A 27,242-nucleotide genomic window follows, 5' to 3' on the forward strand; every position below is an offset into this window, starting at 1 on the left:
TCGGACCTGGCTAATGGCTCGATTATGAATTACGGAGTAAGAAGTAGAAGTTCTCCCGGGCCGAATAGGGGATATATGCAAACGTTGCAGGAATCTAAGTTGCGAAAAAAAGCAATCCATAAAAAGTTGGCGTTGCTCACTAAATTCACGTCATTTGGCTCGTGCGCAACCTTGCCCCCTTATGTTATGGAAGAATTGAGCCTTGCTAATAGGTTGTAAAACATACTAGCTACTAGCTAGCATTATTGATGGTACTCATAGTGACTTTGCAAGTAGTCTTTAAGCTTCGAAATCTAAAATCTTTCAGGGGCCCGACTTGCTTCTCGAAAGTGACATCTTTGTGGGTTCGACCTTAAAGTGTGGATCATCGGGTTGAGCTATGGATGTGGGAGATTTAACTCTTCCAATAGCTTAAGCTGATCCAACTGATGTTTTCAATTGGAAATGTTTATAGGTTAATCATAGGTGATCTACGGAAAGAGATCAAAGCCCTCTCTTATGACGATGGTTGGTTCAGATTCCACCCTCCACAACTTCTAGGTCAATAAAATATTGGGGTTGGGGTTCTTCCTATGGGTTTTTATAGCTCCTCAAAATTCACCCCGTTAGTAGCAGCAAGCAAGAGCAGATCGGGGGTTGATGGATTTAGGAAAGAAAGACCAAGCTTTCAACTAACAACCGTGAAAGTGCTTTGTTCTCGTAAGAGAAAGAAAAAACCAAACAAAAAAAAATCTTTCATTGCATAAAGCTTACTTAATCAACTCACCTTATCTTAAACTTATTGACGTTATATTTAACTTATACATTTGTGCTCCTAGAATTTTATCATGATAAAGTAATAACCGCAAGCAACATTGTGAATTCTTCCCCTGTAAAATTTATACCTTACAACTTTTTTAAAGCCGAAATCACACATAATTTTCTGCACACTTCATCACCTTGAATAAATTTTTTTTGTTTAAATTTAAAATTAGTTATGAATACTCTAAGTTTAAAATACGCAAAATTAACAATAAGACATATTCCGTATAAAGTACTTCGTATTAAAGATTCTTTTACAAATTGTATTTTACTTTGATTATGGCAAGTGAAAATAAGGCGACTAGAACGGGTTTAGTGTTTACATCCTCGAGAATCAAGAGGGTTTAAGAACCTTGTGAAACTCCCAACTCCGCTCACTCTCACTTTCTGGCAAAACCACCCCAAAAACATCCCAAACACAGTCTTTTCTACTTCTCTTACTTTCTCTCTCCTGGCCAAGAGTGATGGAGGCGACGCAGCGAAGACTGCGAATTAACTTCCAGGATCGTCTGATTTTAAGCAAAACCCAGAAAAAGAATGGGCTCAAACATTCATGGGTTCTTCTCAAACCCCAATTTCAGACCATCTCTGACGTCGTTTCATATCTTCTTCACTCCTTTGACCTCTTCGATTCCTGCCCTAATGGCATCATACTCTCTGTATATTCTCTCTCTCCTCTTGCATGTTTCAATTTCCTCTTTTTTCTTAGCTTATTTTGATGTTTTGTGGGGTTGATTCTATTTTTTATGCTAATTTTTAGTTGGGTATTTGATTTAATGTCTCAAAGTTCAGGACTTTTGTTGCTTTTCTGTATAATTTTGTCAATGTGGCTCGAGTTTTCGTCTGTTTACCTTGTTGCTGATTGCTTGTTCTTGCACATATTAGCTCAGGAAAGAATTAAACCACTATTCACAATTTTATGTACCATTTGTCCATTTAATTAAAATGCAAGTATACATTCTTTTATACTGAATTAATCCTATGCCGATCCCCGGTTAGGATGTCCACATTATACACCCGAATATGGTACATATTGTCGTCCATACGCATTTGTTGTTCATTTCATCATTTTTGCATTTGGAGCTACCCCAAATGAGCCAAAAAAGAAAAAGCCTTGGTTGCATGGTACATTCGGATGTATAATGGAAATTGTTTTCCCCGAGCAATTGATGGAGCGGTTAGAATTAGACAAAAAACCAATTGTTGCTTAATATGTTGAAGCAGAAGTGGAAATATAGTACCAATGATGATACATGAGTTGGAACGGAGAAAGTTGAGGGGAGGGGAGGCGGGTTTAGGTGATTCTTCAAACTTGAGCTTAATTTCTGATGACTGTATGAGATTATAACATGGGTACTAAGCCAATAATTATATGAAAATGAGTACCATGCTAACATTACAAGACTCGGGTATGAGACTGGGGTTACACTAACTAATCAATCTTCCATTAAACAAGAAATTGAAGATTAGATGTGATATGATGTTTCTTCTTGAAGCTATGGAGTTGTGTAGGAGTTATGTCACTGATATTTACCATATGATACTTATACCACTGTCATATCACTGTCTGTATTTCTTGTTGAGTGGTTGTTTTTCTTATGATTTGAAATGAATACTTGTCAGTTTAGTGGGTAAGGAAGGGAGAAGGTACTAGAGACATGTTGTTCGACTGCCATTCTCAAGTATTTCCCCCTTTGGCTATTTTTTGTGCTATTTTACTAGTCTTAATAAGCAGTAAGTAGCTAGTAGTAAACTAGTAACAGTTACTTGTCCTCTCTGATTGTGGAAAGATAGTATAACTATAAACATCAGTAACAAGTAAAATTTGAGAAAATAAATGGTCTGAAGGATTAGATTCTCTAGCAATGATGACATATGTCATTATTTTAAGTAAGATGAATATTTGATACTTACATTCCGTGCCTTTTGTTGTGAAATTTCATTATTCTTCTTTCCTTTCCAACCTACATTTTTCGTGTCATTCCTGTCTTATCTTTTCAAATTTCCCTTTTGAATGTTTTTGTCCCTTCCTCTCTAAAAGCCTTCCTGAAAGTAATTGTCTTTTTCTAAAAAATTTCATCTTACAAGCCTTACACACTCCTGATTATGTATAAATCAACTGCATAAAAAGAAAAATATTAAAAATAATAAGAACCCAAAAAATTTCTTCTAAGTTGAATAATATTAAATGTTGTACGTCCCTGCCATTACATGTGACGAACTTCCAATTATGTTAATTGGTAAAATTTATACCCTGTATTGGACTATGGCTCTGTTTTTACTGCACGAGTGTCAATGTGCGCGTGTCTGTTATGTGGTACCTTGGATATTGCACTGAGATTATCTTAATTTTTGTAGATGGACGGCTTTGCTCTTCCACCATTCGAGTCAACTGCCATTTTGAAGGATAAAGATGTAATAAGGTCAGTTTCATAATGCTTCTGTTACCTTGTCATCTTTGGACCTTGGCATGGGGATGAATATTGAGGGCACCCCTTGTCCCCCTTCTTGATGTATTCATTGCTTCTAATTTCATGTAAATGCTCGTTCCTGTATCAGTGTGAAAAGGAAAGGAACAGGCATGTGTGATGCAACGAAGTCAATTGAAGGGGCAAGGCATTTCATTGAAGATGAAATTGTAGAGAAGCGACCATTACCTTCTGGTGTTAGGCTTTTGGCAAATGAAGAATTTGACAAAGAGACTGGAGGCTACCAAAGCGACATTAACAAGGATGAAGAGGCAGAGGAGCCGGTGCGAATCGTTCAAGGTAGAGATGTAGCTTCCAAGAAGAGAAAAGCATCTGGCCATATTGAGAGCTCAAAGTATTTCCTTGTAACTCTTTTGTTATTCATATCATCCTTCTATCATATCATCCTTCTATTCCTCTCTTTTATGAACCATTATTCTGTTGGGACTACTCAGGATTCAGTACTGTTAAAGGTTTTATTCTCCTTCCTGAAGTGGATACTGTCATTTGATTTCCTGATCTGTTGGTTGTCGTTTTGCATATTTGTCAATTGAACTTTTGTTTGAGGATGGGCATCTTTTCATCTGATGTGCACAAGGGATCTTGATAAGGATTAACAAGTGGTTGATGAAAAGTTGCCTTGGTCCCAAGAAACAAATTTATACTTAGAAGGGCTTTCTTAAACTACTTGTTCATAAAATATCCATTTCTACGGCAATGATCTGTCTGAAAATGGTACTAAGACAGAACTTCCACAATCACAATTTGGTCTCAGCTTGTGAAACAGAAAGTCAGAAATGCATTTAGGAACTTCATTATCACCTTTATAAACCCTTATTTATGACCGTGTATCAATGTATGCCGTTTAGTTCACTGGATATTGTTGTTGTGCTATATTGGTTCATTGATTAGCTAGATACAAGGTAGACCTCCTTTGTCAATATATTCTAGCCAGGCGTATCATTCAGAGACCTGTTTCAGCAATGGGAGAATGCTTGGGAAGTTGGGATCTCTGAAAGCTTGGCCGAAGTAGTTGTTCACTTCCTTCAGCCAATCTTGTGAAATGATAGTTTCCCTGTAAAAGGATTGGAAAGTGGAAACTGGTTTTACTTTGAAGAAAATATGTTTCTGACCATAATAAAATGGCGTGCTATACGCAACACAATATTATTAAAGTTGCATGTGTAATAAAGACTGCCACTTTCTGTGTTCCCATACCATTGTGCGCAGATATGAACTAGTATTGTTGTGCTTCTCTACATGACACTGTTTCTTACCCAGTTTTAGAATACACACTGCTTATATTTGTTCCAGTTCTAGTTATGTACGATGTATCTTGTTTTATTCCCAGTTTTGATGCACCGTCTTCCCCTCTTTTAAGTTTTCGTTTAAATCCCTAATATACTAGTTTAAATGGATTCACCATCATTCATGGACTACTTTTCCGCTGTTGCATTACAGGAAAAAAAGACGGCTCCAGGTAACACCTGAGAGTGTCCAGAAGAAAGATGTTGATCAGGCTATCAAAACACCAAAGAAGAAAAGAAAACTTGCCGTTGGTCGTAAGCATGATGGGACTGTTGACTGCACAAAAAATTCAGAGCCAGCATCTAAGTCTAAGTATGTTTTGGATCTTCTTGCGTCTATTTCAGTTAGTTTCTTTCAGACATTGTTGTTACAAGTAATAGAAGGTCCGCCAGGGTTTAATGGTTAGCCAGTTTTAGTTTTAGACTTGTTAAGGACTCTTGAAGGCATCAGTTGTTTGATACTGAACATATCAAGAAAATGCTAATCAGCTGTTTCAATAAACTGTATCCTTTAGTTATGGGATTAACCTTAAGGTAAATAAGTAGATAACAGTAAGGACTAACTGTTTCCTCACTATAAATAATATACGGAAGACCAAATTTCCACATAGATTTGAAAGCTTTGGTTTTAGCAGATACAAAACGATATTTCAAGTACCTTCTTCCATCATTGTATTCTGTATAGTGAATAAGCTGACTGTCCCTTATAGTGCTCTTCTTTAAGCAGTCTGGTAAGTTTCTTCGGTTTGAATTCTATTGTGAGTAATAAGCATTTTAAGATATGAAGACCTTCCATTGTCCACTTCCTTTTTTCGAGGGGTTGCTTGAGGTTTCTTATAGTGACGAGATATTAAAGTTTCTTATTCTGCGAGTTCTAGGAGCTTTACCTTTTAGTTTCTTTTTCCCTTTCTGTTCCTATACTAAGATACTATTCATTGGTTACTTCAAAAAAAAAAAGAAAAAAAAAAGAAAGATTTTATCCAGTGATTGGAAATGTGGAATTTCTCCTGCTATTGATCACTTGTTTTTTTGCTACTGTTGTGATGTAACTAGTGAGTAGTGACTCTCTTCTAATGGACATCTTGGTTTTGTTGGTGCAGTGAACTTGAGGAGAAAAATGAAGAGACTATACATGCATCTGGTGTGCCTGATAAAGCTAAAAAGGTAGGTAATAACAGAATGATTATGCTTCGAAAGGCTTTTCTATTATCCTGCTGCGGTTACTGAATGACACATAAAGCTGCTAATTCTTAAAAATTATTTATTTTCGTTAGGAACCTAAGTTTTCCTTCTTAGTAATGTCTACTCCCTTCGCCCCTTTTTGATTGCCCATATACCAAAGTTACTTTATTAAGGCTTAGACAAACATTTGCACATGAGCTGGTAGTTTTCATTTTTTTAATTTGCAAGGGGAAAAACTTACCATTTAAGGTATTGAGCAAACTCAAAGGGATACCCCAAAATGGAATACAGGGGAGACAAAAGGGACGAATGGAGTAGTTGTTTAGGATTCTTTTACAATATTGGATTTTGATATCCAATGTGTTCATATGGATAATTCTTTGATGGGACAAGTATCAAGGCTTGTGCAATGTGTTTGTTTGAAGTGAATTGACTTCACGTTGCAATTTTCACTCAGTGTAGGCCTACTTGTGTGCTGTTTGCTTATCTTGCTTTCTGATCCTCGATGGACGATCTTCGAATTTTAATCTTCTTATATTAACAATTAATTGTGACTTATTCCATGTACGTAAATTTAACATTGTTTGGTTTGTTTGTTTCTGTATTATGGTCACCGTGATCGAATCTCTGTAAAAAAGTTGATTTTCCATGTATGTAATGGTTGTACATCAGATGATAGGAATATTTAGCGTGGGGCATTTGATAACATGCTTGTGATTCTCTATGGTATGCTTTTCACTATTCTATTCCTCAAGTTTTCCGCCCCATGGTTGCCACTGGTCTCTTTTCAGTTGCAGGGTTTGCATCTCAGGTGATATGTCACGTCTTCTTTTTTGTTCTGGTCTTTGTCTTATCATAGTTTTTCGTATGGATGTTATGTAACAGGGTTTTATCATTTAATTTTGCATGCTTGGGATCTATCTTAGTTTTTCCCCCCTATACTCTTCTAGGCATGCAGAAGCAGTCGCCGTAAGAAGTTGCAGAGGAAGTGGAAAAGAGTAGAAGGTGTCAAAATTAACATGGATGAGGTATGGAATTAAACTATCAGACTAGGTTTACAGTATATATCCATAGTCGAATTTAAAATTCCCATTAATTTCTATTGTTGCTGCAGGGTGAGAAGCAACCGACTGATTCAGGATCTAAAAAAGACCCGGGTGCTAACATCGAACAGTTAGCTGAGGAGGATAGTGACGTAGATGGGGATCTTGTTCCTGTAGAGATTCGGCCTGGACACATACGCTTCGCTCCTTCTGGCAAAGGTCCTGCTACTGTCTTGCCTTTTTTCGAATTGTGTTTTAATCATGAATAGATTTCTTAATATCTAAGCAATTTCCAAGAATGTTTATGATACATATAGGTACTGGTTTTTATAGTTAGCTCCTTGGTATGAATACGATCCCCAAGGTTCAATAAATGCATAAGAGAAAGGATAGAGTTGATGGGTGTAAAAATGTATGTAACTTTGCAACATAGGTTGAAGATTTATGAAATAGTGGAATCCTTGTATTTGCTGGGGTAAAACAACAATGACCACTTAGGGCTTGTTCAGTATCACTATTTAGATTTTAGTGACTGCGAAAACTAATACAAAAGTACTATAAAACAGTGACCATTTGAAACTGTCTGGGACCATTTGTGAAGTAGTGGTGGTTCACTATAATTTCTGTAACTTGAGATCCAAAATCTATTGTAGTACGACTAGACGACTAGTACTAACTATCTGATTTAAGGGAGTGCTTTGAAAAGCAGTCTGTCTCCTTTGTTCTGTATCCTTAATGCATGTAACAATTTGTTTTTGAGAGCTTTTCTTTCTTTGTTTAATCAATTGTCTGAGCTTGCCTCTTCTTTATAAATAGCATCCATCAGTTATAGGGTTTATTCTGGACTTCTGGGTACCCCTGACCTATGCCACCTGTAGGCAGGATGGTAGCTGTAAAAAACTAGTATCATGGTAATAATTGCCTTTTCTGCATTTTCTTGACAGTTATAGTTTTCCTGGCTTACAAAAATATGATTTGGTTGCAGCAAATGATGCTCAAAATGTTCAAGAAGCAAGTGGGTGGGATGTTCAGTCAGCCCAAAAAAGTTCGTTGGAAGATGACACTATCCAGAAAAATGATAGCAATGTTAACAAAAATAAAGCAGCAATGGTATGTTGTGCAATTATTTGATTCTTATTTACTTTACTTCTCAGTCTCTTTGTATTGCAGGTACTTATTTCAGATCATTTAGATGGTCTTTACTACTACTACCACCGCTACTACCACTGCTACTACTACTGCTACTACTACTAACTACTGCTAGCATGAGAAGAAAATTCCAATAGGATTGTTTTTGAACATTTTCAAGAGCTTATGATGATTCATGTCATGATAGACTTACAGTTGTTAATTGAGCTACAGCGGAACTTTGTGTTATTATTTGATTGCAGTTTATAATTATAGGTAAGCTACAGGATAGAGGTACATTTGAGGATATCATAGTTATTGATACTGTCCTGATGAAAGGTGTAGTTTTGTTGTTAATTTTAAGTGTGTCCACCTGTGTTTTGTGTCGTATTGTTGGATGCTGTTTGGTATTTTTTTTGCGAAGCAATACAATATCGTCACTGTTACGTAAGTAGTTAATGTACAACAAGTCACACGATCGGATTAGGGACTTTTAAGATATCGTTCCTTCTCTTTCGGTTCAGCCAGTTTTATCATACAATTTTACCGATCTCTTTGCCAAATATGTATTTGTTATTGATATGATAATTTGAGGTAATGTGTGTCTGATATGAGCAAAATAAGAGTAATCTATTAGTTTCTTTCAGTCTGAAAGATGTTGCAATGATTATATGATTTCATCTTGTTGCAGTTTCTGTGCTTCCATGAATTTTGTTGGTGGTTTGGTGCAAATTTTAATATTATAAGTGATGAATGAACATTGTTACCCCCTTTCTCCTCGACAAGATTGTTTTGACAATATGGAGACATATTCAGGAACCGTATTGCTGGAATGGAATCACAAACAAAAAACAAGGTCAGAAATGGGGCAAGGAAAACCAGTCAACCTCTTGGAAGGAAAACAGAGATTATAACAGCAATGCTTCTAGTTCAAGGGCTGTCAGAAACCATCCATACCCCTCCTTGAAGGAACCAAGAGATAACACATGGGCTTCTAGAAAACAGCGGGCTAAAAGTGCTTCTGCAGTATTTGAGAAGCTTCCGCCTCTAACTGACTTGCCGGAGGTTTGTTTCTTTTTTACCCTTCTGCATTATCTAGTTCCTTGTGATATCACTATATAGTATCCATTTTATGATTTCTGGTTTGTTTCTTTTTTACCCTTCTGCATTATCTAGTTCCTTGTGATATCACTATATAGTATCCATTTTATGATTCCTGTAAAAACAAAGTACTCCTGCATGGGCTGCATCCAAAATTATCTACAGTAACCAGTTTATGACAATCTTTCTTGCCACAACTATGACCTTTTATTTATTATAAATGCGTAGTACCTTATTAATTTATTGTCATACCCATTAAAAAGTTTAAGTTAATTTAATATTCAATTTTTCTCTACTAATATTATGGGAAGAATGTTAGGTCAAAACTCAAAAGTTTTACAGAAATTGCAGAAGAGGTTAAGTTTTGAACTGAGGGGGTATCTACTATTCTACTGTACTACATTATTTTGCATTTCTGAAAACAAATACTAATGCTGATAATAATGATTGCTTGTAGACCTGTTAATTTTTTGTTTACTTTCTCATTTCCATTTATGTGTACAGTTAAAGTTTCAACATGACTATGGAGTATGGACTATGGACTTACCTGTTGAGTGTTGAACTTTTTCTATGAGTATTCGTAAGATGTATAGGATGAGCAATGGTTGAAGATTTTGATACTCTTGTTACAAGATACGTGATTAAGTAACAAATACTTGTTATGCCTTCTGATTTTTGAGTTTTACTGCTTTCACATGACAGGTAGGCGACGTCATTGTGTATCGTTTATTGGAGCTGTCATCAACTTGGACACCAGAGTTGACTTCATTCCGAGTAGGAGTCGTCCAAGTTTTATTTTAGCAATTCCCTTCTACTTATTCATGTCATTTTCTGACAAGTGCAATCAATTTCTGAACTATCATTTGATTTTTTAGGTAGGGAAAGTTACATGCTTTGATCAAGAGTCGAATAAAATCAAGATGGTTCCAGAACCAGAATACCCACTTAATCTTGAAAAGAAGGCATATGGTGATGATGATGAGGACGGTGACTCTGGACAACCTCCACAGCCTTCTGTCTATAATGAAGATGGATCCTTAGAGGTATGAACTTTGCGGTTAAAATTATGACAGGGTTCTGTAGTAATATTTTGCTGGAGTTTTATGTAACATAGTAGCATAGGACTTTTATAGGGTTTCTGATAAAACCCAATAATTTGACCCGCCCCGCTATTGACCCTCACCGACCCGCCCCGACCCTCCCAATAACCAGGCCTAATCAAAAAATTGATTTCTACTCGATTCTACTCACTGGCGTTGAAAGAAATTGATTACTCTTCCCGCCTTCCACCTTGTTTTATTTTCCTAATTCATAATTGGATATTTATCTGCCATGACGGGTGATGTTTTGCTATCGCCGTATATTTTTATTCATGGCATTGAGACCATATCAGCTTCTTAATCTCATATTCACCATTGTTAGTTCAGTGTAAATGTGTACTCGGGGAACTTTATCTTGCAATAAGATGCTATCTTTCTGATGGGGAATACTAAAACTATTTTTTATATTTTGCAGATAGATTTCCCTTCCCTTGTTGATGTACGTATTCTGAAGCTTGGTGAGCCGAGTCGATCTGCAGCAACTGGAGTCCCTGCAGCAGCAGCAGCTAATGGTACCTCTGCCCTTTCAGAAGTGAGCAACACCAACCAAAAAGACGGAAATAAGAATGGTGCATCAGATACTGGCAATCAAGAACTACAAACACCTGCTACTGGTACGCTTGTTCAACTTTTGGATGGTTTGGTCTATATTTTTGTGTGGATTGATTGATTATTAGGGTCATGAAAATTAAGTATAGAACATCGATTATATTAGATGGCGTGATTTTTGACAGAAAACGGGAATCGAGATGTGTGGGAAGAGATAAGTGATGCCTTTGCTGCAAAGAAAGCACAGCTTGCTCAAACAGATAGCTGGAACAAGAAAGAGACTTCTTCGGCTAAGAAGTCATGGTCCTACAAAACATTAAGAGGCAGTGCAATCGGCCCTACCATGGCAAGGTTAAGAGCACAAAATGGTGCATGAACCCATGCAATACTCACCATCAATTTTGAAACCCCAGCCTCGAACAATGAGCATTGAACCTCTGGTCATGCCACATTATTTTCGTTCTTTTTTCAGGCATGTTATGTATAGCCTCTTTGCACCGGTCAGTTATGCCTGTTTTGGGTTACATGCTTAAATTTCGAGGTTGTTATGTTTCCCTCGGTGCAATCTACGACCAAACTTGCATCAATGTTATGTACAGCTAACAGACTTTGGGTAGAACACTACTTTTGAATTTATGCCTTATCTTGTTTAGTTTATTATGTAATCCATCCTCCTTTTGATATCATTAATATATCTAAACGTTGAGTTAATCCCGATTTTAAGGGTTGTCGAAATATTCCAAATTCTTTCGCAATGTAGTTTTATTTTGTCAAGAGATTGGTAATTTAATTTAAATTTTAGCCAAAGTTGGTATATTTCTATGAACTTCTCCTTGAACTTTTTATTGTTGATCTTCGAAACATATGGAAGCTCTTCACCTATAGCGACCATTGAAACGACAACAAACCATTTGGAACAGAGAATAGGTTCTGAGTACAACTGATGTTACCTGCTATATTACTATAAAGATTCTCTTACAATTTGAAAATACAATTACCTTATGCTGTAATTTTACATACCTACTAAAGCAAAAAAAAAAAGGTTTTCTTATTGTACGCTTTGGCTCTAATTTGCTGGTTCATTTCAGTGTACACGTAGGCGTATATCTTATGTACATATACATATACATATATATAGACCAATATAATTAGGAGCAATATATTTAGATTTCCCCTAACATAACATCTCACAAGCAGATAGTTGGTCTTGGCAACTGCCCGGGATGCCCAAACTTCTATTATCCCGCTTTTGGCGAAGCAGGAGCTCCCACTTAATTTGAGCTCAGATGTTCTTTGAAAATTTCCTTGTCTCCACTTTCTCTACTGATCTGCATCAACCAACGACAAAAATTAAGTCACAAACATCACTGTCGAAACTGAAAAATAAACCGGGAATAATTCTTCACTTCCTAAGAAATAAAATTTCCTATGCATTAGAATGTCAACCAAATTAGCCCTAATGTTTGATGTAGACTAAACGAGCAGAAGTTCAATCAGCAATTTAACAAAAGTGCTTATAGTCCAAGATTGCTGGTAAGTGGTAAAGTTCAGTTTCTAAATTAGTAAACAACGGTACGTCTCTCAACCACCCTCATTTAACTAGATTGCAAGTCTCTAACTACCCCAAATTTAATCATGTGGTCAATGAATGAAATCTTCAAACATAAGGTTCCTAATGAGGATTATTAGCTTAATTTTAAGATCACCTTGGCTTATTAAAATTCCCATTGATGCTTGTACTTAAAAACATGTCGAAGAATATATTCGTAGCTTTTCTATATTTTAGTATGGGACATATCCTTCTTTATCAAGACCAAGGGCTAGTTTGGTTGACATTCTAGCATGGGAAGTTTTATTTCCTAGGAAGTGAAGAGCAAAGAGGTTGTTTGGTTGACATGAGCATAGGAAGTTTCTTCCTAGCAAGTTCTACTTCCCCAAAATGGGGGGAAGTTGCTTACCTAGTCCCCCCAGGTAAGTAGAACTTCCCATGGGAATTCAAAGTTTCTTTGCTCAACCAAACAAGAGTACTCAATGCCTAGGAAGTTAAAACACATGAGAATTGCAAATACAGGGGAAATATAACTTCCCAAGTGCAACCAAACATCACCCAAGTATAACAAGGAAGAACCAGTATTCATGTAATCATTAGCATTTTCTCACCCATCATCCACAAATCTTTTCTTCGCTTTCTTTTTGCAATATATAAACTAAAAATATACTTCCTAAATTTTTTTTTAATTGCACCATCTGAGATTTCACGCTTGCCAATGCACTATTTTAACCACTAATATCTCTCATTATACATTTTGAAAAATTATAAAAATTTGATAATTTGAAAGTATATTTCGAGACGAATCTAACAATATCTCACATGAATATAGTTTTCCTTACATATAAATTACAAAAAATAACTATATAAGAATATGTGAATAGTGCTAAAACCAAGATGGTGCAATTATTAAAAAATGGAGGAAGTATATAAGAGTACAAACATGCAACTCTATAAAATTTTATGGAATCTAACCAGTTTGCAATATATCACAAATGTATTAAGAAAAGTAAATCAGGTAAAAATTCATTGGATAAAATAAATTGTAAACAAAATCAAAATCATTTACCTGCATCCGACATCAGCTCATCTGTTTTTACTTCACCGGACTCCCCATGTTTTAGCTCCATATTCACAATTTCACTTTTTATCTCCTCACCCAAGTCAGGAAGAGAAAAGGACCATGATCTAACTAAGGTATTGGTGACACGAGCTGGAACTGAATCAGCTGTCGGCAATAGCATCAATGTCGGTGGATAACTGCCCCGGCGTTCGGCAATCGAAGGAGAAGTTCCTTTACAATAACAAAAATTCAACGATTTCCAGCCATTTAGAGCAGAAAATGCATCCATACATGCTTTTGAATCCTCTTTCTTCTTAAGTAGGCAATCAGTTTCGCTGGAAGCTGAATTCCTAGTACACAAATGATCAGAAAATTCCAATCCTGAAGGTGAAGGTTGTGAAGAAAAGTTCGATGAGTCTGACCAGTTTGACGATGAGGGCGAAAAGGTAAAAGGGTTTGAATAGTCTGAAGTTGAAGGGGAAAGTGAAGGAGACTTGGAATTGAATGTTGGACTGTTGGCTGGATAAGGAGAGAAAGAGTCTGGTGAGCTACAAGAACTAGTCTGTCCAAATTCTTCACCAACAGTAACACCATCTGTATCAGGTAAGATAGAATATGATGAACTATGTTTAAGGGTAGACTGCAATAATAAGTGGGCAGTTGGGGAAACAGGTTCTTCTGCATCATGTTGAGAATCAGTTTCACTTTCATGAATAGATCGAGTATTCTGACAAGATATAGGTGATAAGAGAAATCCCTTCATAATACCATTCGCGAATTTCTTCCTCAATCTTCCCCATCCATTTTCCCGAGCAGGAAGATGAGTTTCAGCCGTTGAGCCTGACGATGTAAAAGGGGGAACAACACCACCAGCAAGTGCCTTGTGAAAGATCTCAAAATCCTGATCATATTCATTAACTTTCCTGTTCCTAATATCACTATTAGCCATTTCCTCATCAACTTCACCACTGCACAAAGTCCTATCCTCTATAATCTCGATCTCTCCACTACAAAGAGTATCCAAAAACTCAGATGGCTCTTCACCCTCCTTTATCGGCAAAAGAGGCCCTTGTGCCCTCTCGTATTTCACAACCTGTTGAGCAGCCACCCTCGCATTATTCGACATCACCGAACTACAATACTCTCCAATCCAGATAAATATGGCTGAAGGAACGTGAACAATAAACGCACCACGGGAATCGAGGTTAAGTTTACTAGGATGGTGCACCAATTTGGGTACAAGATGGAGGGGAGCATAAGGAGAATGTGGGGCCATCCTGTACATCCTTAAAATAGAATTAGGACTAATCGGCATAGCATGAACTCTCTTCTGACATTGAAGAAGTTGACAAGCAAACCCCATGTTAGGATTAGTTACTCCTCTAGCTGCCTTCACATACTGGAATGCATCCTCAAAGCTTTGCCCTTCTTTCCACATAAGGTATGCAATTACCAGGGAAGTAGATCGAGACACCCCTTGACAACAATGGACCAAAACCCGCCCACCTTGTTCCCTAACATCCTCAAAATAATCAAACACATCATATAAGATACTTGTTATATCCTCTGATGGCCTGTCCTGCAACCAAAGTGTCTTGTACACAAGATCACCCTTGAAAAACTCGGGGCAAACAAACCCGACACAATTCAGCACATGGGTTATCCTATTTTGCCTCAAAATATCTCGATTTTTAGCCACTGCTTCACTTCCCAAGTATATATGTTCCACTATCCTTGAACATTCTTTCTCATAGAATGCAAGCCTATCTTTATTGGATTCAAACTCTCTACCGGGTTCATCAATTTTCAAGCTCCCACTCGGTTTTACACCCAACCCACATCCAATTCTACCTCCAGGGGTTGAAGGTTGAGGCCAAACCCCCAGATCATCTGATCCAGCCTTAGGCCACTCCTCTACATTTCGTCTGGAAATCGAAAGGGGTTGAAGAGGCGGTAAGCAAGACCGAGCTTTGTTGCTCGGTTGAGCTCGGGGGTAACTAGGGTTAGGCTTATTAGGTGATCTATCAGACCATGAAACTGACCTAAGATAAGTTTTCCGGGCATTAGCTTGCCTTTCTTCATCCCCAGGTCCTAACATCTAATTAATCCCCTTCCTAAAAAGAAATTCAGACTAATTGATACAACCCATTACAGGATTCTTCCTAGAAAGGACATAGAAAAACTGGGTCCAAGCATAAATAGCTCAGAACTGAATCTTTATTTGTTTAATTTGGGGGAAAAATTATAAAAAAATTGCCCACCTTTTTCTAACCTAAAACCCTAGACCAAGGAATTCCTGAATTCAAAAGAGGAAAAATCAAATTCAGACATGGAAAACGACCCAGTAAAAGGCAGATTAAAAAGGCATTGAACGAGTAATAATTCAAATTCAACATTAATTATAGTACCAAGTGTAGACGAAAATGTTGAAGAAAGACTTACTTGCAAACAAGTCTATGAAGAATCTGATGGAAGAAAGTGACGTTTTAGGTAAGATGATGCTATGGGAATTGAATTGAATGGTTTTCTCTCTTTTGTTTTAGTTTATAATTATACCCAAATATAAAAACCCAGACGCGCAGAAATGTTGAAGAAAAGCCATTCAAAGTTGAAAGGTTTTGAAGGGTGAGATTGTGAGAACCTTATTAGAGAAGGGAGGATCCAACTCTCCAAGCGTAAGATTGAAAATGACGTGGCAGAGGTGTCAATCGAGTCGTTCGGGTTCATTGTGCATCGTGTTTGACTTATTTCATTGTTTATACATTCGGTTGTGACCCTGTTTAGTTATGAAATATTATTGGTCATAGAATTACAATTACGGGTTATATTAGATGGTTTGACTAATTGATTTCATTATCATCTTGACTACTCCGTAGCGGGTCGTGTAATTGTTAATCCGTAAATGTTTTAGTTACAAAATACGAAGAATTATAAAGACGTTCAAACTCCTCGTATAAACTTTTATGAAAAAAGCTTTTGGACCTAAAAAGTACAAGTACTTTCAAACAACTTCAAATCAACATCTTGTTAAAAACTTTGTTTACTCCAAGAAGCTCCTAACCAAACACGCCTATGTTCTGCATCAAGTCGGTTGCATAATACGAAATAATAATAAAATAAACACCTTATTATGTACTCCCTTCGTATTTATTTAAGAGATACACTTGGTCGGACACGGGTATTAAGAAGAGAATTGAATGAAATAAAATAATAAAGCAAGTGAAATTGTTTAGAATATTTTAATAAGTAAACAAGTGGGGACCATGTCATTTTGTAGGGTGGGAGTTGGGGTGGGTTTATGAAATTATTTGTTTGATAGAATGGTGAGTCATTAGGTAAATTAAATGTATTATTTAATTAGATGGTGAGATTGATAAGTTACTAAAAATGGCAAGTGTATCTCTTAAATAAATACGTCCGGAAAAGACAAGTGTATCCCTTAAATAAATACGGGGGAGTATACGAGTTATGAGTTTCGCGCTTTTTTTTAGGGTAAAATTAGTTCATTAATAAAATAAAATAAAAAAGTCATACAACATCTACAATAGAAATCAAAATTAACAAATACATACCAATTTGGATCAAATGAAATTATAATCCGGCAAAACTACGATCGTTGTAGATGAGATCTGCCAATGATGAATACCCTCTTTCAACGAGGGGATCTTTCGATATATTGTAGTTTTGAGATTGAAATAAATTCAATTCAATTCAATTGAATGTAGACGTAGAACTGACATCTGTTATAACACCGCACAAATTTTCATGAATAAATCAACTTTTCTTACGTTTGATAAGTTGGATACGAGTCAGTTTTATCAAATCTATAAAACAAAACGAGGTAGTGCTATATTTTGTTGACTGCCAAACTTCCAAGAAAGTGAGCAAGTGTGCAAGTGTGTGTGGAGGTGTTTATTAATCAAACCAACGTATTTGGAGAATGAAAACAAAATAAACGTATTTTAGGGGTGGTTGGTTGGATAAATAAGTTTGTTGTTTGAACATTAATTTGACTGGTCAACTTTCAACATCTTCCATCTGACGTTGCTTTTGATATTTTGATTCGAATTGAAGCCGCACGTTCGTTCTCCATTTTTTTTTATAACCATGATTTAATTTGTGAATTAGATCTTTCCCTCACAAAAAATAAAAAATAACTGTGAATTAGATCCCATACAGGCGTACACCAAAGAGATTCAAAAAAAAAAAAAAAAGTCCGATATTAGCCCCACTCGAAATAACTTATTTTGAACTTAAAATATTTTTTATAAAAATAACGTTCGAATTTTGGTATGATATTGTATTGATTACTTAAATTGAATGACTAATCATTCTAATTAAATTGAATTAAAAATTTAATCATATTTGATCTGAATGAAATGTTTGTAATTTACTATAATTTTTCCATCTAAAAATATTATACCATGAGAGAATGCATAGATTTTAAGAAATTAGGTAAAATATGAGAATGGATTTTAGAAATTAGGTAAAATATGAGAATAGATTATGAAACTCATGAATTAACACACCCAAGTGGTCAAGTGGATAAGGGACTTGCCACTTACAAGTGGCTAGTAAAGAAATACTTTGTACTATGATAGGGAGTATTAGGTATTTAGGTATTTATAGTGACATAATAGTGTGAAAAAAAACACTATATTTCAAGGAAAACGTTGCAATTGTGAAATTGTTTTAAATAATAAACTTTGCCATGTATACCATATAAAGTTAGGAACTATTCAAGCTAGCACATGGATTGACTCAGCAAGTTTTTGGCACAACCTTACATGAGCTCATCCAAACCCAACCCGATACAAAATATGCGTAGTGGGTTACGCATCACATGCTAACTTTTTTTGGGGGTGAGGAGGGGGGAGGAAGACGGACGCCGAAAATAAGGTATGACTATTGTATGAGAAAGCTTCTCAAATTTTAACCAAACAATTAAGAAAATACGGAGTATAAAAAGTTTGGAAATAACATTCATTTTAAAAATCTAATCAGATTTGACATGTCTTTTCCTTAGCTCCTCGAATAGTGGAGAAAAAAACGATATAATTTGCAGGAAAAGAGACTACGTGGCATTTCCAAACTTTTTAGATTTTCTTAATGATATTTGGTTTAAAATTGAGAAGCTCTTATGCCTTATCCTTGCATAGTAGAGAAAAAAGACAAGGTAATTTGGAGGAAAAGAGAGTACGTGGTCCAATTCTCCTTGTTAACATGTAAAATTGGAGAATGAAAGAAAAGTACATTAAACACTAGGGTTCTTAAGGTGCACCATGCTCACTGTGCACCATGGTCCACCTTCTAAATTGCGTGTTATATAAGAGAACTTATGAGATTGTTAACGTAAATATACTTTTGGTGTCCTTATAAAAAGAGGCTAAAACACCCCTTTTTAACCACAAGTTATATTAACATTGATTATTGCATACTTCCTCCGTCCCTTAATACTCGCACCGTTTCGACTGGACACGCTTATTGCCAATGCAAAACTACATATTATAAAAACTTATAAAATATTAATATTTTGAAAATATATATTAAGATGAAGCCAACAATATATTATATAATAACATTTGTTTTCATATACTAGAAATAAAATTGGGTCAAAGTGAATTATGTGAATAGTGCAAAAAGTCAAAACGGTGCGAGTATTAAGGGACAGAAGGAGTACAATAGAAAGACAAAAAGGAAAATAGTCTACATACCAAATTTATCGAAGTACTAATAAAAACAACATGAATTGCGTGTATAAAATACTAGTATGTATTCAATTAAACATATCCGATTAATGTTGAGGTTTTCTAAACCATTTATATTTGACAAGAATACGACCTGACCGGACATATTTCTCGCTCTAATTGAATCGATTGCCAACTAAAAATGGTTTAACCCGTGATCGTTGAGTTTTCACCATTAAAGGCTTTAGAGCACCTCAATAGTCCATACTACGAACACTCAAAGAATCATTGATGTGTACGGCTTAAAAGGACAATCTTTGTTCCTCTAGTACACTCGTATTTCTTTTTCTTTTCTTCCATTCTGAATTTTGACATATTTTTTCTAGTGTCTTCAAATGTGATGATGAATAGGGAGTAACACATTATTCTTGAGACATAACCAAAACAACTTTCTATGACATTCGACATAGTTTCAAATGCTTATACTACGTACATGGTAATTAAACCTGGCTATTAGCCAGGATAGCCCAATGTACATAGGATCAGAGTCAAATTAATTAGGTTTTCATTACGCGATTTTTCGTGCATTTAGCAACAATACCGTGTTTCGTCTACAAAACGCGAACTGAAACTATTATCGACCTATGAAATTTAGAGAGGTTTGAAAGTTTTGTCATGTACAAAGTTTAGACCTTTGAACAAAGAATTAAGTTAAGCATATTAAGGGCAAATGAAGTGCAACACAAAAAGGGAGCCCAAAGAAAGATTACTTGCCTCCTTAGCTGAACTATTATAGAGAGATAGATACTTTACCTTTCTATCAATCTTCTTCCTCACTTTCAGCTCTTATTCTAAAAACTCCACCAATCTTTTTATTTCCTTCAACTACACACACCTTAACAAACAACACACTATATCCTTCTCTTACATTGTTCCTCTCTTACTTCGATCACCATCTTCATTCATGTCTCAGTATGGAGATACTAACCCTCATTTCTGGCCAAGGGAGCCGCCGTCTGAAGATTTTCCGGCACCGCACCATATTCAGCCCGAACCAAGGCAACCTTGGGATGGTCATCTTTATCATCCCGATCAACTTCAACAACAACCTGATATGATCCAACTAAGGCCGAGGCAACGCCAATCATCTCCTCATCCTCATCCTCCGCCCCCCACTGTACGCCCTCCAAGAAGCCCGCCTGAACATTCCCATCAACGGCCTCCCAGCCCGCCCCAAAGCCCGCAGAGGCATCGTCGCCAACCAAGCCCGCCCCAACATCATCGCCCCCTACCACATTCACGGCCTTCTGAGGGACCAGCTTTGGTATCCCAAGCCCGGCCCAAGCCACAATCACATCACCCTCGGCCTGTTGAGGGACCAGCTTTGGTGTCCCAAGCCCGGCCCAAACCCGGATCACATCACCCTCGGCCCCACCATGTGAGCTTCGAACAAGGTGCACCCCTTCCACCTAGGGAGAACCTGATGTACCCAACACCTAACAGAACCAAACCACTAACATGGTTTGGAGCAGTATTCTGTGTAATACTATGGCTTGTCATAATTCTAGGAGGTCTACTAGTCCTTGTAGTATACCTAGTGTACCGACCTCGGACCCCACACTTCGAGATATCAACCGCAACCTTCAATGCCGCCTACCTCGACATGGGCTACCTCCTCAACTCCGACATCACGGTTCTCGCCAATTTCACAAACCCTAACCAGAAAGTCAACATAGACTTCAGCTATGTGGTGCTGCAGCTATACTATGATAAACACCTCATTGCTAATCAGTACATCGAGCCGTTCTCGGCTTTAAACTCAGAATCCAAGCTTGCTAATGTGGAGTTCGTAAGCAGCCAAATTCGGCTTCCTATACTAGTCACACAACAGCTTGTTTTACAGGCACAGAGAAATAGGGTTACACTTGAACTTGATGGAATTTTTCATGTAAGATCAAATTTTGGAAGCCTATTGAGATATTCTTACTGGTTGTATGCACATTGTCAAATTGAAATGACAGGTCCCCCTAGTGGTGTTATGTTAACCAGCCATTGTAGAACCAAGGACTGATATGATGCATTATTAGGAAGGCAACACCAGATTTTTTTTTAAATTGTTTTTTGTAAATTTTTTGGAATTGTATGCGAAGTATTTTATTATTCAACCATTAATACAAGTTTCCATGAATAGAAAGATTTCGAATTTCAAAAACAAAGGCCTCTTTTGAGATAGGCCATGTATGGTTAGGAGTTGTTAGTTATCAGCTGGTGTGACTAGCGGTTAGTGTTAGCTGTTTCTATTAGCCCAAAACTCTCTTCCAAACCTCTCCTAACCAAACACTTTCAATTTAACTTTTTTCTAAAGGTCAAGCCTCTCATTCACTCCAAAAAACTCTTTTTCTCTCAAACCTCTCCTAACCAACTCCCCCATAGTCTCATACTCAGAGACAAATTTCCGAAAGATAAAATTCAACTCTTCTGCATATTGGAGAAATATTGTAAAAGACATCCAGAAAACATTACTAAAAGTTTATATAAACCCAGAATTCAAAATCATTCAGGTGAACTAGCAGAACAAAACAGATGGGTGAATAAAAACTCAAGAAACCCAAAAACAGAGTGAAGCTGAAAGAAAATATATCAGAATTTTTCTAAAATTTTTGGTACTTTTTTCTGGATTTGCAAGATTCAGCTCAATCAGATGAATTCCTCCCAAAACATCCTTTTATTTACAACTCACAATGAAGAAGCAGCTGTTGCTAGAGGTATTTGATCTAATGTTTCCCACTCTTTCGCGGGACAAAGAGGATAAAAATGCCTAATCTACTACAAAGTACAAACAGAAGAGGACTAGTAAAAATGACGACAATACCCCTCAGAGCCTGTAGCGGTTTCTTGCAAAGAAGGGGTGCCTGAGGGCTTCTCTAGCTTTCATTCTTTGGGTCGGGTCATAATGAAGTAGCCTTTGCAGGAGGTCTATGAGATCTCCAGCAGAATGATCCACATGTTGCATCACTAAGTTCTGAAAAACAAGTCCAAACTCCCACTTTAGATATCTTTTATCCTACATTTTTATTTTATTCTTACAAAGGCAGGGGAAGAAAGAACATAAGAATTGAATACATACCTGAAGACGAGGCAGTTTCAGAACAGCTTTGATGCTTTCCCTGGAAGTAGCACCTTCGGGCCAGTTCAACCTTCCTCTTCGAATGTACTTCTCAGCATGTCGACTGCTAAACAACACCAAAAGGTCGAAAAAATCAGTGAACGATCTAACAAATGTGTTTGGGTTATTTAAGGAAAAGGGGGGAATAAAAAGAAGAATGTCCATTTCTAAGTGGCTGTTTCTGTAACATCACTCAGTATCATTATATACCAATGAGGATGTGACTGAGGGACTATGTACGGTAGGTCACAAGTTTGAATTCCCCCTCCTGCATTTGTAATTTGTACTACCCTTGAGGCTCATTCTCACCAAAATAATAAAAAGCAAACAAAAATTAATGCTAAATTGATTTTCTTAATTTATCAATTACTTCGTATAATATATTCCCCTTCCTAGAGCATATGAGACATTCCATGTGTATGTCTAACCGTCTAGGAAATGATCCACTCTCGTGAGGAAATCCTGACACCTTAACATGCTGTATCAAGTGTCTAACAAATATTCATCCACCAGAATTTACGTATTTACTATGTTACCCGGACTCGAATACCCATATTGGACACGGGTACGTGTCTAAGTGTTCGACACGGCTATTTCGTGGAAAAAATGCATATTTTTGTCTAAAATGAAGTGTCGAAATGTCCATAATCCATATCCATGTCTTAGTGTCGAGGACACAGGTATTTGAGGTAACATAGTGTATTTATCAACAATAGATATTTGTTCACAGCAGGAATTATCTAAAAGCTTCCTAACACCCCCACACTGCATCAGTTCTGTACTAGTTTGGAGCCTTTTGGACCCTGTCAGTATATGGCATAAAAATGCAGTTGATGACATAAGTTTCTAAAACGAGCACATACTCTGCTCTTCTTAGCAAGTTGTCAGGTAAGGGGCCCAAAACCCTCTCCATCATGGCCAAATGCTCCAGATTCTCATGAGTTTGGAACACTGCTTCCCCCTGCCAAAAAAATTCAACAAAGAAGAAAAGAGCCAGTTCAGCATTTTGGGTTGTGTATACTAAAGCTATCTCAAAACATTGGTAGTAGCATGGCATACCGAGCAAAGTTCTGCCAAGATACAGCCAATACTCCATAAATCACATGGGTAACTCCATCCAAGCCCTTCATAGGAGAGAACAAGGCAAAGAAATAAGGGAAAAAACAAAGTTAATTTCCATAATACTGGCAATTTCTTAACATGCTTACAAGTTACAACAGAACAATTAACTGATAATTAACATACCAAGAATGACCTCAGGAGCTCGATAATGTCTAGTAGACACAATGTAATTATGCACTTGGGTACCATGAGCGGTGCTGCCAAAATCAATAACCTTTATTGCACAAGACTTTGGCAGCCTCTTTCCCTCTCTTAGAGTACCCTGAAAGGAAAAGAAGAATCAAGACACACTTATCAGTCACCATCTTCGGGTGCGGTGGGGGGGGGGGGGGGGGATTGAAATAGAAAGCTAAACGAGGAGAACTCTGATAAAACTTATATGTAGCAAAAACCAAATAAGAATAATACCTTATTATCTGGTATTTTTACATATTCTGAAGAAATAAAAAGTATATTTTCTGGCTTCAAATCAGTGTGGACAAGGCGCAAATCGTGCATGACTGCAAGAAGAAACAACATGAAACATAAGGTACAGTAGTGATCCACTCGCTTAGGGACTACAACTTCAGCTGAACAAGTTAAAACAGAACTACATAATAGAAGGCAGACTTGGTGAAGTGAAAAGATTGATCATCGTGTACAGAGGTAAGAAGTAGAAAGAGAGTTCATGCATTCATCAAAATCCTACGTATTTATAATGATAATTGTTTTAATTGTAAAAAAAATAAAAAATAAAATAAAAAGAAGGATTAAAGACAAAAACCACGGACATGCTACACATTCCAAGAGTTGTCTCCCGATCTCGCGAACTAGGTCAACTGGAAAGGATCGATAATTGTTTTTCCGAAGAAAATCAAATAAGCTTGGTCCAAGCATCTCAAATACCTGTTGAGCCAATCATATCCATCCAGATGTCTTAATCCCCATTAAACATTAAGCTGGGGAAATCATAATATCATTGACAATTGTATACTTACAATACATATATGGTTACGATAGTCAAACCAGTTTCGTATTTGAACACAACTGCATAGATGAATTCATTTAACCCATTATCAACAAGTTCATCTCAAATACGCTAAACCTGACAACACAGAAACAAAATTGGAAAAGAACAAAATGGAGCAATAAATAAAAAAGGTGAGTACCCATTTCCATTTTTGTTGTGTCTCCCAAGCTGCTCGAGCACGTCTACTTCTATCATTGCAGCATCACGATATTTCTTGATACTTCGGATAATCTTTATGGCAACCATCTCTCTCAACTCTCTATCCCAGCATTCTAGGACCTGGCCGAAGGTACCTGGACAATAAAATAAATAGAGATGAGTTACAGGTAAAGAGAAAAGCATCATCAGTTAACTGCCTTGAGCCCTTGACAGTTATTATAGAACTAACCTTCTCCAATCTTCCGGAGAATCTTATCTGCACATACAGGAAAAACCATGATAGTTAGCATGCATAAGATTCTTTTAGAGAAATGTAACAGAAAGCCAACCAATTAGGATGAATTGTAGTTGTAATGAAAGCTTCTAACACAGACATAATTTCAATTGACTAACAATAACCGAATAGCATTCATAAAATTAGAAGGCAGTGTGCTGAGAACAAAAGTAGTTGGAGGTTTTAAATCTTAATGAAGGGAAAGAAGTCAAGCACAATATGATTTTGAAAAGGCAAAGTTTAAAAACAGAAGCAAAAACGCAAAATAAGATTTGGGTATAGACGACTCTAAATTTTCTGCTGCAAAATAAATTGAAAAAAGAGTGGAGGAATATAGTAAATGTAAATTCCACATGATTAAAAGAAAACATGAATGAAAGGTATGCTTGATAGCAATGCAGTATATTACAGCGTGGTGTTAAATTTTCTCCAAGCTCAAATATGTAATGCCCATCTTTGTCATCATCGCGCCATGGTGGAGAGCCTTTATGAACCAATCCCTTCACAAAATGACTAGGATGCTCCAAATGTACCCTTGATGGTCCAAAGCTTGTGATATTGCCAACCTCTTGGCCACTATATAATCCTGACTGAGCCTACACACCAGTCATCGATTCATTTCTAACTAACAGAAAATCAATCTACTTTCACACTTTGCTAATTTCTTTATCCCTCTCAAACTACACTCTATTGTACATAGCACAAGAATAAGACCATTTTTTCACTAAGTATCATCAGCAAAACACAAATAAAAAAAATTCGCACTTAAGAGAAGCGGACAACACATAAATCCAATGCTGCAAATCGATTTTTTAAAAAAAAATTAAAGCATCACATACTCACACTGGCTACTCGATATAATCAACAAGAAATCCATTCACGAAATCACAAGACAGGAAGAAGAGGAGCTTAAAGTCTAGCATCTTTGTTTTGAACAGTTTCTGATCTAATTCTTGTACAAATTCTCCAATAAGATGGTTGAAAAAACAAATACACACACCTCATTTTCTCCTATCAAAACAATTGTTTTCCAAACCTAACATAAGAATCACTACCAACTTTTATCGAACACAAATTTATGCAAAATTCACTCTACAACCCCCTCCCCTAAAGCCTTAGCAAAGGAAAAATGCAACTACTCAATCAACACTAAAAGTTCATGATGATAAGAAAACAGACTAAACCCTCAAAACTCCCAAAAAAACAAAAAAACACCAAGCCTGAAGATCCCCTAAAAATCCATCAAATAATTCCAATTTTCAGCTGAAACCAACTTCATAACTACAATTAATTGCATCAAAATCATCAAATTCAACTCTAAGCCAAGAAACCCTAATTCCAAACACACAGAAACAGCAGCTATCAAGAAGATGATAATACAACACAAATCACAAGAAAAAAAAAGTAACAATTAAACTATGAATTGGAAGATAAATCCTAATTAGAGAAGAGAGAGAGGAATCACCTTGGAGGATTGAGGGGTTTCCCAGGTTGAAATTCTAGGTCTTTTTCTTGGTCGACGATCCATCTGATTATTTGGGATTTCTCGCATATACTCCATTTCCATCATCCAACAAGAAAATCGCAGAAAAATTAGATGAGATCAGTGGTAAGAAGATGTGATTTCATTGCGATTTTGCGAAAATTGAAAACCCTAATTTCGCAACTCGACTGTCTGTATAAATCTGATGTTCTAAAAGTTCATAGCTGGGGACGCTACCGTCATGTGCGGCGGTGCACTGGATTCACTCTGTCTCGCTTCATCTCAACCGTACATTTTCATCAATACGATGTTGGGGCAAAGTAGCAAATATGTACCGTTAGATTTGATGATCGGAATAAATATACATCATTATTGTTCTTTTTATTATTCCACTCAATCTCTAAAAATAATCCTCTTTATGTTTTTTACTTTTATTTTTTGTTTAAATAAATAAACAAGTCAATCCCTTAAATTTTTGCCTTATTTTATTTGAACTTATATTTTATCGTACTAATTTTAACCTTTTGGTTTACGGTCTGATTTGACTTTCGTTTTTCAAATTTCATTTATGGTTTGGTTCTTGACGTTTTGAAATCAAGACAACCTATAAATCGTACTAAATTGTTTTATACATAAGATATAGTTTCTAAAAAATTTATAGAATTATATCCGGTACACAAAGGTCCAATAATATATAAAGAGTTAGTAACTTATGTTGTTCATTTTGCAAATAAATAGATTTTATCAAGCATGTTATAAAAGCTATTTTAAAAATAAATTTAAAAAAATGAAAAAACGCAAACTAAACCGCATCAAACTTTTTTAATGCAGATCAGTTTGGTCCGATTCGGTACACATTGATGTTTGGGTTGGTTTTGTAAAATGACAAATCATAATACTCCTTCCGTCCCGGAATACTCGACCCGGTTTGACCGGTACAGAGTTTAAGGAACTTGAATTGACTTATTTAATTTAATTTGTAGTAGTTGATAGTGGGGTATTATTTTAATGTAGTTAGTGGGAGGTGGGTTAAAAGGTGGGGTTGGGGGGA

The 27,242-nt window shown here is 36.5% G+C and overlaps 4 protein-coding genes across 5 annotated transcripts; 2 read left to right on the forward strand and 2 right to left on the reverse strand.

The window, feature by feature from the left end:
- The first annotated feature begins 1,166 nt into the window (after window positions 1-1,166).
- LOC110793416 (coilin) lies at window positions 1,167-11,396 on the forward strand. The gene is made up of 13 exons (XM_021998289.2): window positions 1,167-1,460; window positions 3,160-3,224; window positions 3,361-3,624; window positions 4,731-4,889; window positions 5,677-5,740; window positions 6,709-6,786; window positions 6,873-7,020; window positions 7,787-7,911; window positions 8,746-8,994; window positions 9,733-9,804; window positions 9,906-10,073; window positions 10,546-10,744; window positions 10,865-11,396. Exons 1-13 carry the CDS (start codon window positions 1,266-1,268, stop codon window positions 11,053-11,055), a joined length of 1,977 nt encoding a protein of 658 aa, XP_021853981.1. The 5' UTR covers window positions 1,167-1,265; the 3' UTR covers window positions 11,056-11,396.
- A 211-nt stretch (window positions 11,397-11,607) lies between these two features.
- Window positions 11,608-15,927, reverse strand: LOC110793405 (protein-tyrosine-phosphatase MKP1). Its single transcript, XM_021998282.2, has 3 exons — window positions 15,734-15,927; window positions 13,298-15,587; window positions 11,608-12,007 (listed from the first exon to the last, which is right to left on the reverse strand). The coding sequence occupies exons 2-3, from the start codon at window positions 15,387-15,389 to the stop codon at window positions 12,000-12,002; spliced, it is 2,100 nt and encodes a 699-aa protein (XP_021853974.1). The 5' UTR covers window positions 15,390-15,587; window positions 15,734-15,927; the 3' UTR covers window positions 11,608-11,999.
- A 3,566-nt stretch (window positions 15,928-19,493) lies between these two features.
- Window positions 19,494-21,539, forward strand: LOC110792884 (NDR1/HIN1-like protein 6). The gene has a single exon (XM_021997708.2). It carries the CDS (start codon window positions 19,943-19,945, stop codon window positions 21,047-21,049), a length of 1,107 nt encoding a protein of 368 aa, XP_021853400.1. The 5' UTR covers window positions 19,494-19,942; the 3' UTR covers window positions 21,050-21,539.
- A 65-nt stretch (window positions 21,540-21,604) lies between these two features.
- On the reverse strand, window positions 21,605-26,422 carry LOC110793425 (serine/threonine-protein kinase AFC2). 2 transcript variants are annotated; one of them, XM_021998304.2, is made up of 12 exons: window positions 26,174-26,422; window positions 25,118-25,304; window positions 24,664-24,690; window positions 24,415-24,568; window positions 24,244-24,292; window positions 24,037-24,151; window positions 23,675-23,766; window positions 23,390-23,528; window positions 23,204-23,268; window positions 23,008-23,105; window positions 22,106-22,208; window positions 21,605-22,000 (listed from the first exon to the last, which is right to left on the reverse strand). In XM_021998304.2, exons 1-12 carry the CDS (start codon window positions 26,276-26,278, stop codon window positions 21,854-21,856), a joined length of 1,281 nt encoding a protein of 426 aa, XP_021853996.1. In that variant the 5' UTR covers window positions 26,279-26,422; the 3' UTR covers window positions 21,605-21,853. The 2 variants fall into 2 exon arrangements, with proteins under 2 accessions (XP_021853996.1, XP_021853990.1); XM_021998298.2 differs by having other exon boundaries at window positions 22,106-22,211.
- Window positions 26,423-27,242: the final 820 nt, after the last annotated feature.

Source organism: Spinacia oleracea, chromosome 1 (assembly GCF_020520425.1).
Source record: "Spinacia oleracea cultivar Varoflay chromosome 1, BTI_SOV_V1, whole genome shotgun sequence".
Lineage (NCBI taxonomy): Eukaryota > Viridiplantae > Streptophyta > Magnoliopsida > Caryophyllales > Amaranthaceae > Spinacia > Spinacia oleracea.

Excerpts from the sequence above, each read along its gene's own strand:
- LOC110792884 (XM_021997708.2), top strand. The coding sequence starts at position 19,943 with ATGTCTCAGTATGGAGATACTAACCCTCATTTCTGGCCAAGGGAGCCG.
- LOC110793405 (XM_021998282.2), bottom strand. The coding sequence starts at position 15,389 with ATGTTAGGACCTGGGGATGAAGAAAGGCAAGCTAATGCCCGGAAAACT.
- LOC110793425 (XM_021998298.2), bottom strand. The coding sequence starts at position 26,278 with ATGATGGAAATGGAGTATATGCGAGAAATCCCAAATAATCAGATGGAT. Across the intron at positions 23,767-24,036 it reads ACTCTTGGAATGTGTAGCAT|TCATGCACGATTTGCGCCTT; the intron begins GTCCGTGGTTTT and ends TTCTTCTTGCAG. Across the intron at positions 23,269-23,389 it reads AGCTCCTGAGGTCATTCTTG|GGCTTGGATGGAGTTACCCA; the intron begins GTATGTTAATTA and ends TCTCCTATGAAG.
- LOC110793416 (XM_021998289.2), top strand. The coding sequence starts at position 1,266 with ATGGAGGCGACGCAGCGAAGACTGCGAATTAACTTCCAGGATCGTCTG. Across the intron at positions 3,225-3,360 it reads AAGGATAAAGATGTAATAAG|TGTGAAAAGGAAAGGAACAG; the intron begins GTCAGTTTCATA and ends TTCCTGTATCAG. Across the intron at positions 10,745-10,864 it reads ACTACAAACACCTGCTACTG|AAAACGGGAATCGAGATGTG; the intron begins GTACGCTTGTTC and ends GATTTTTGACAG.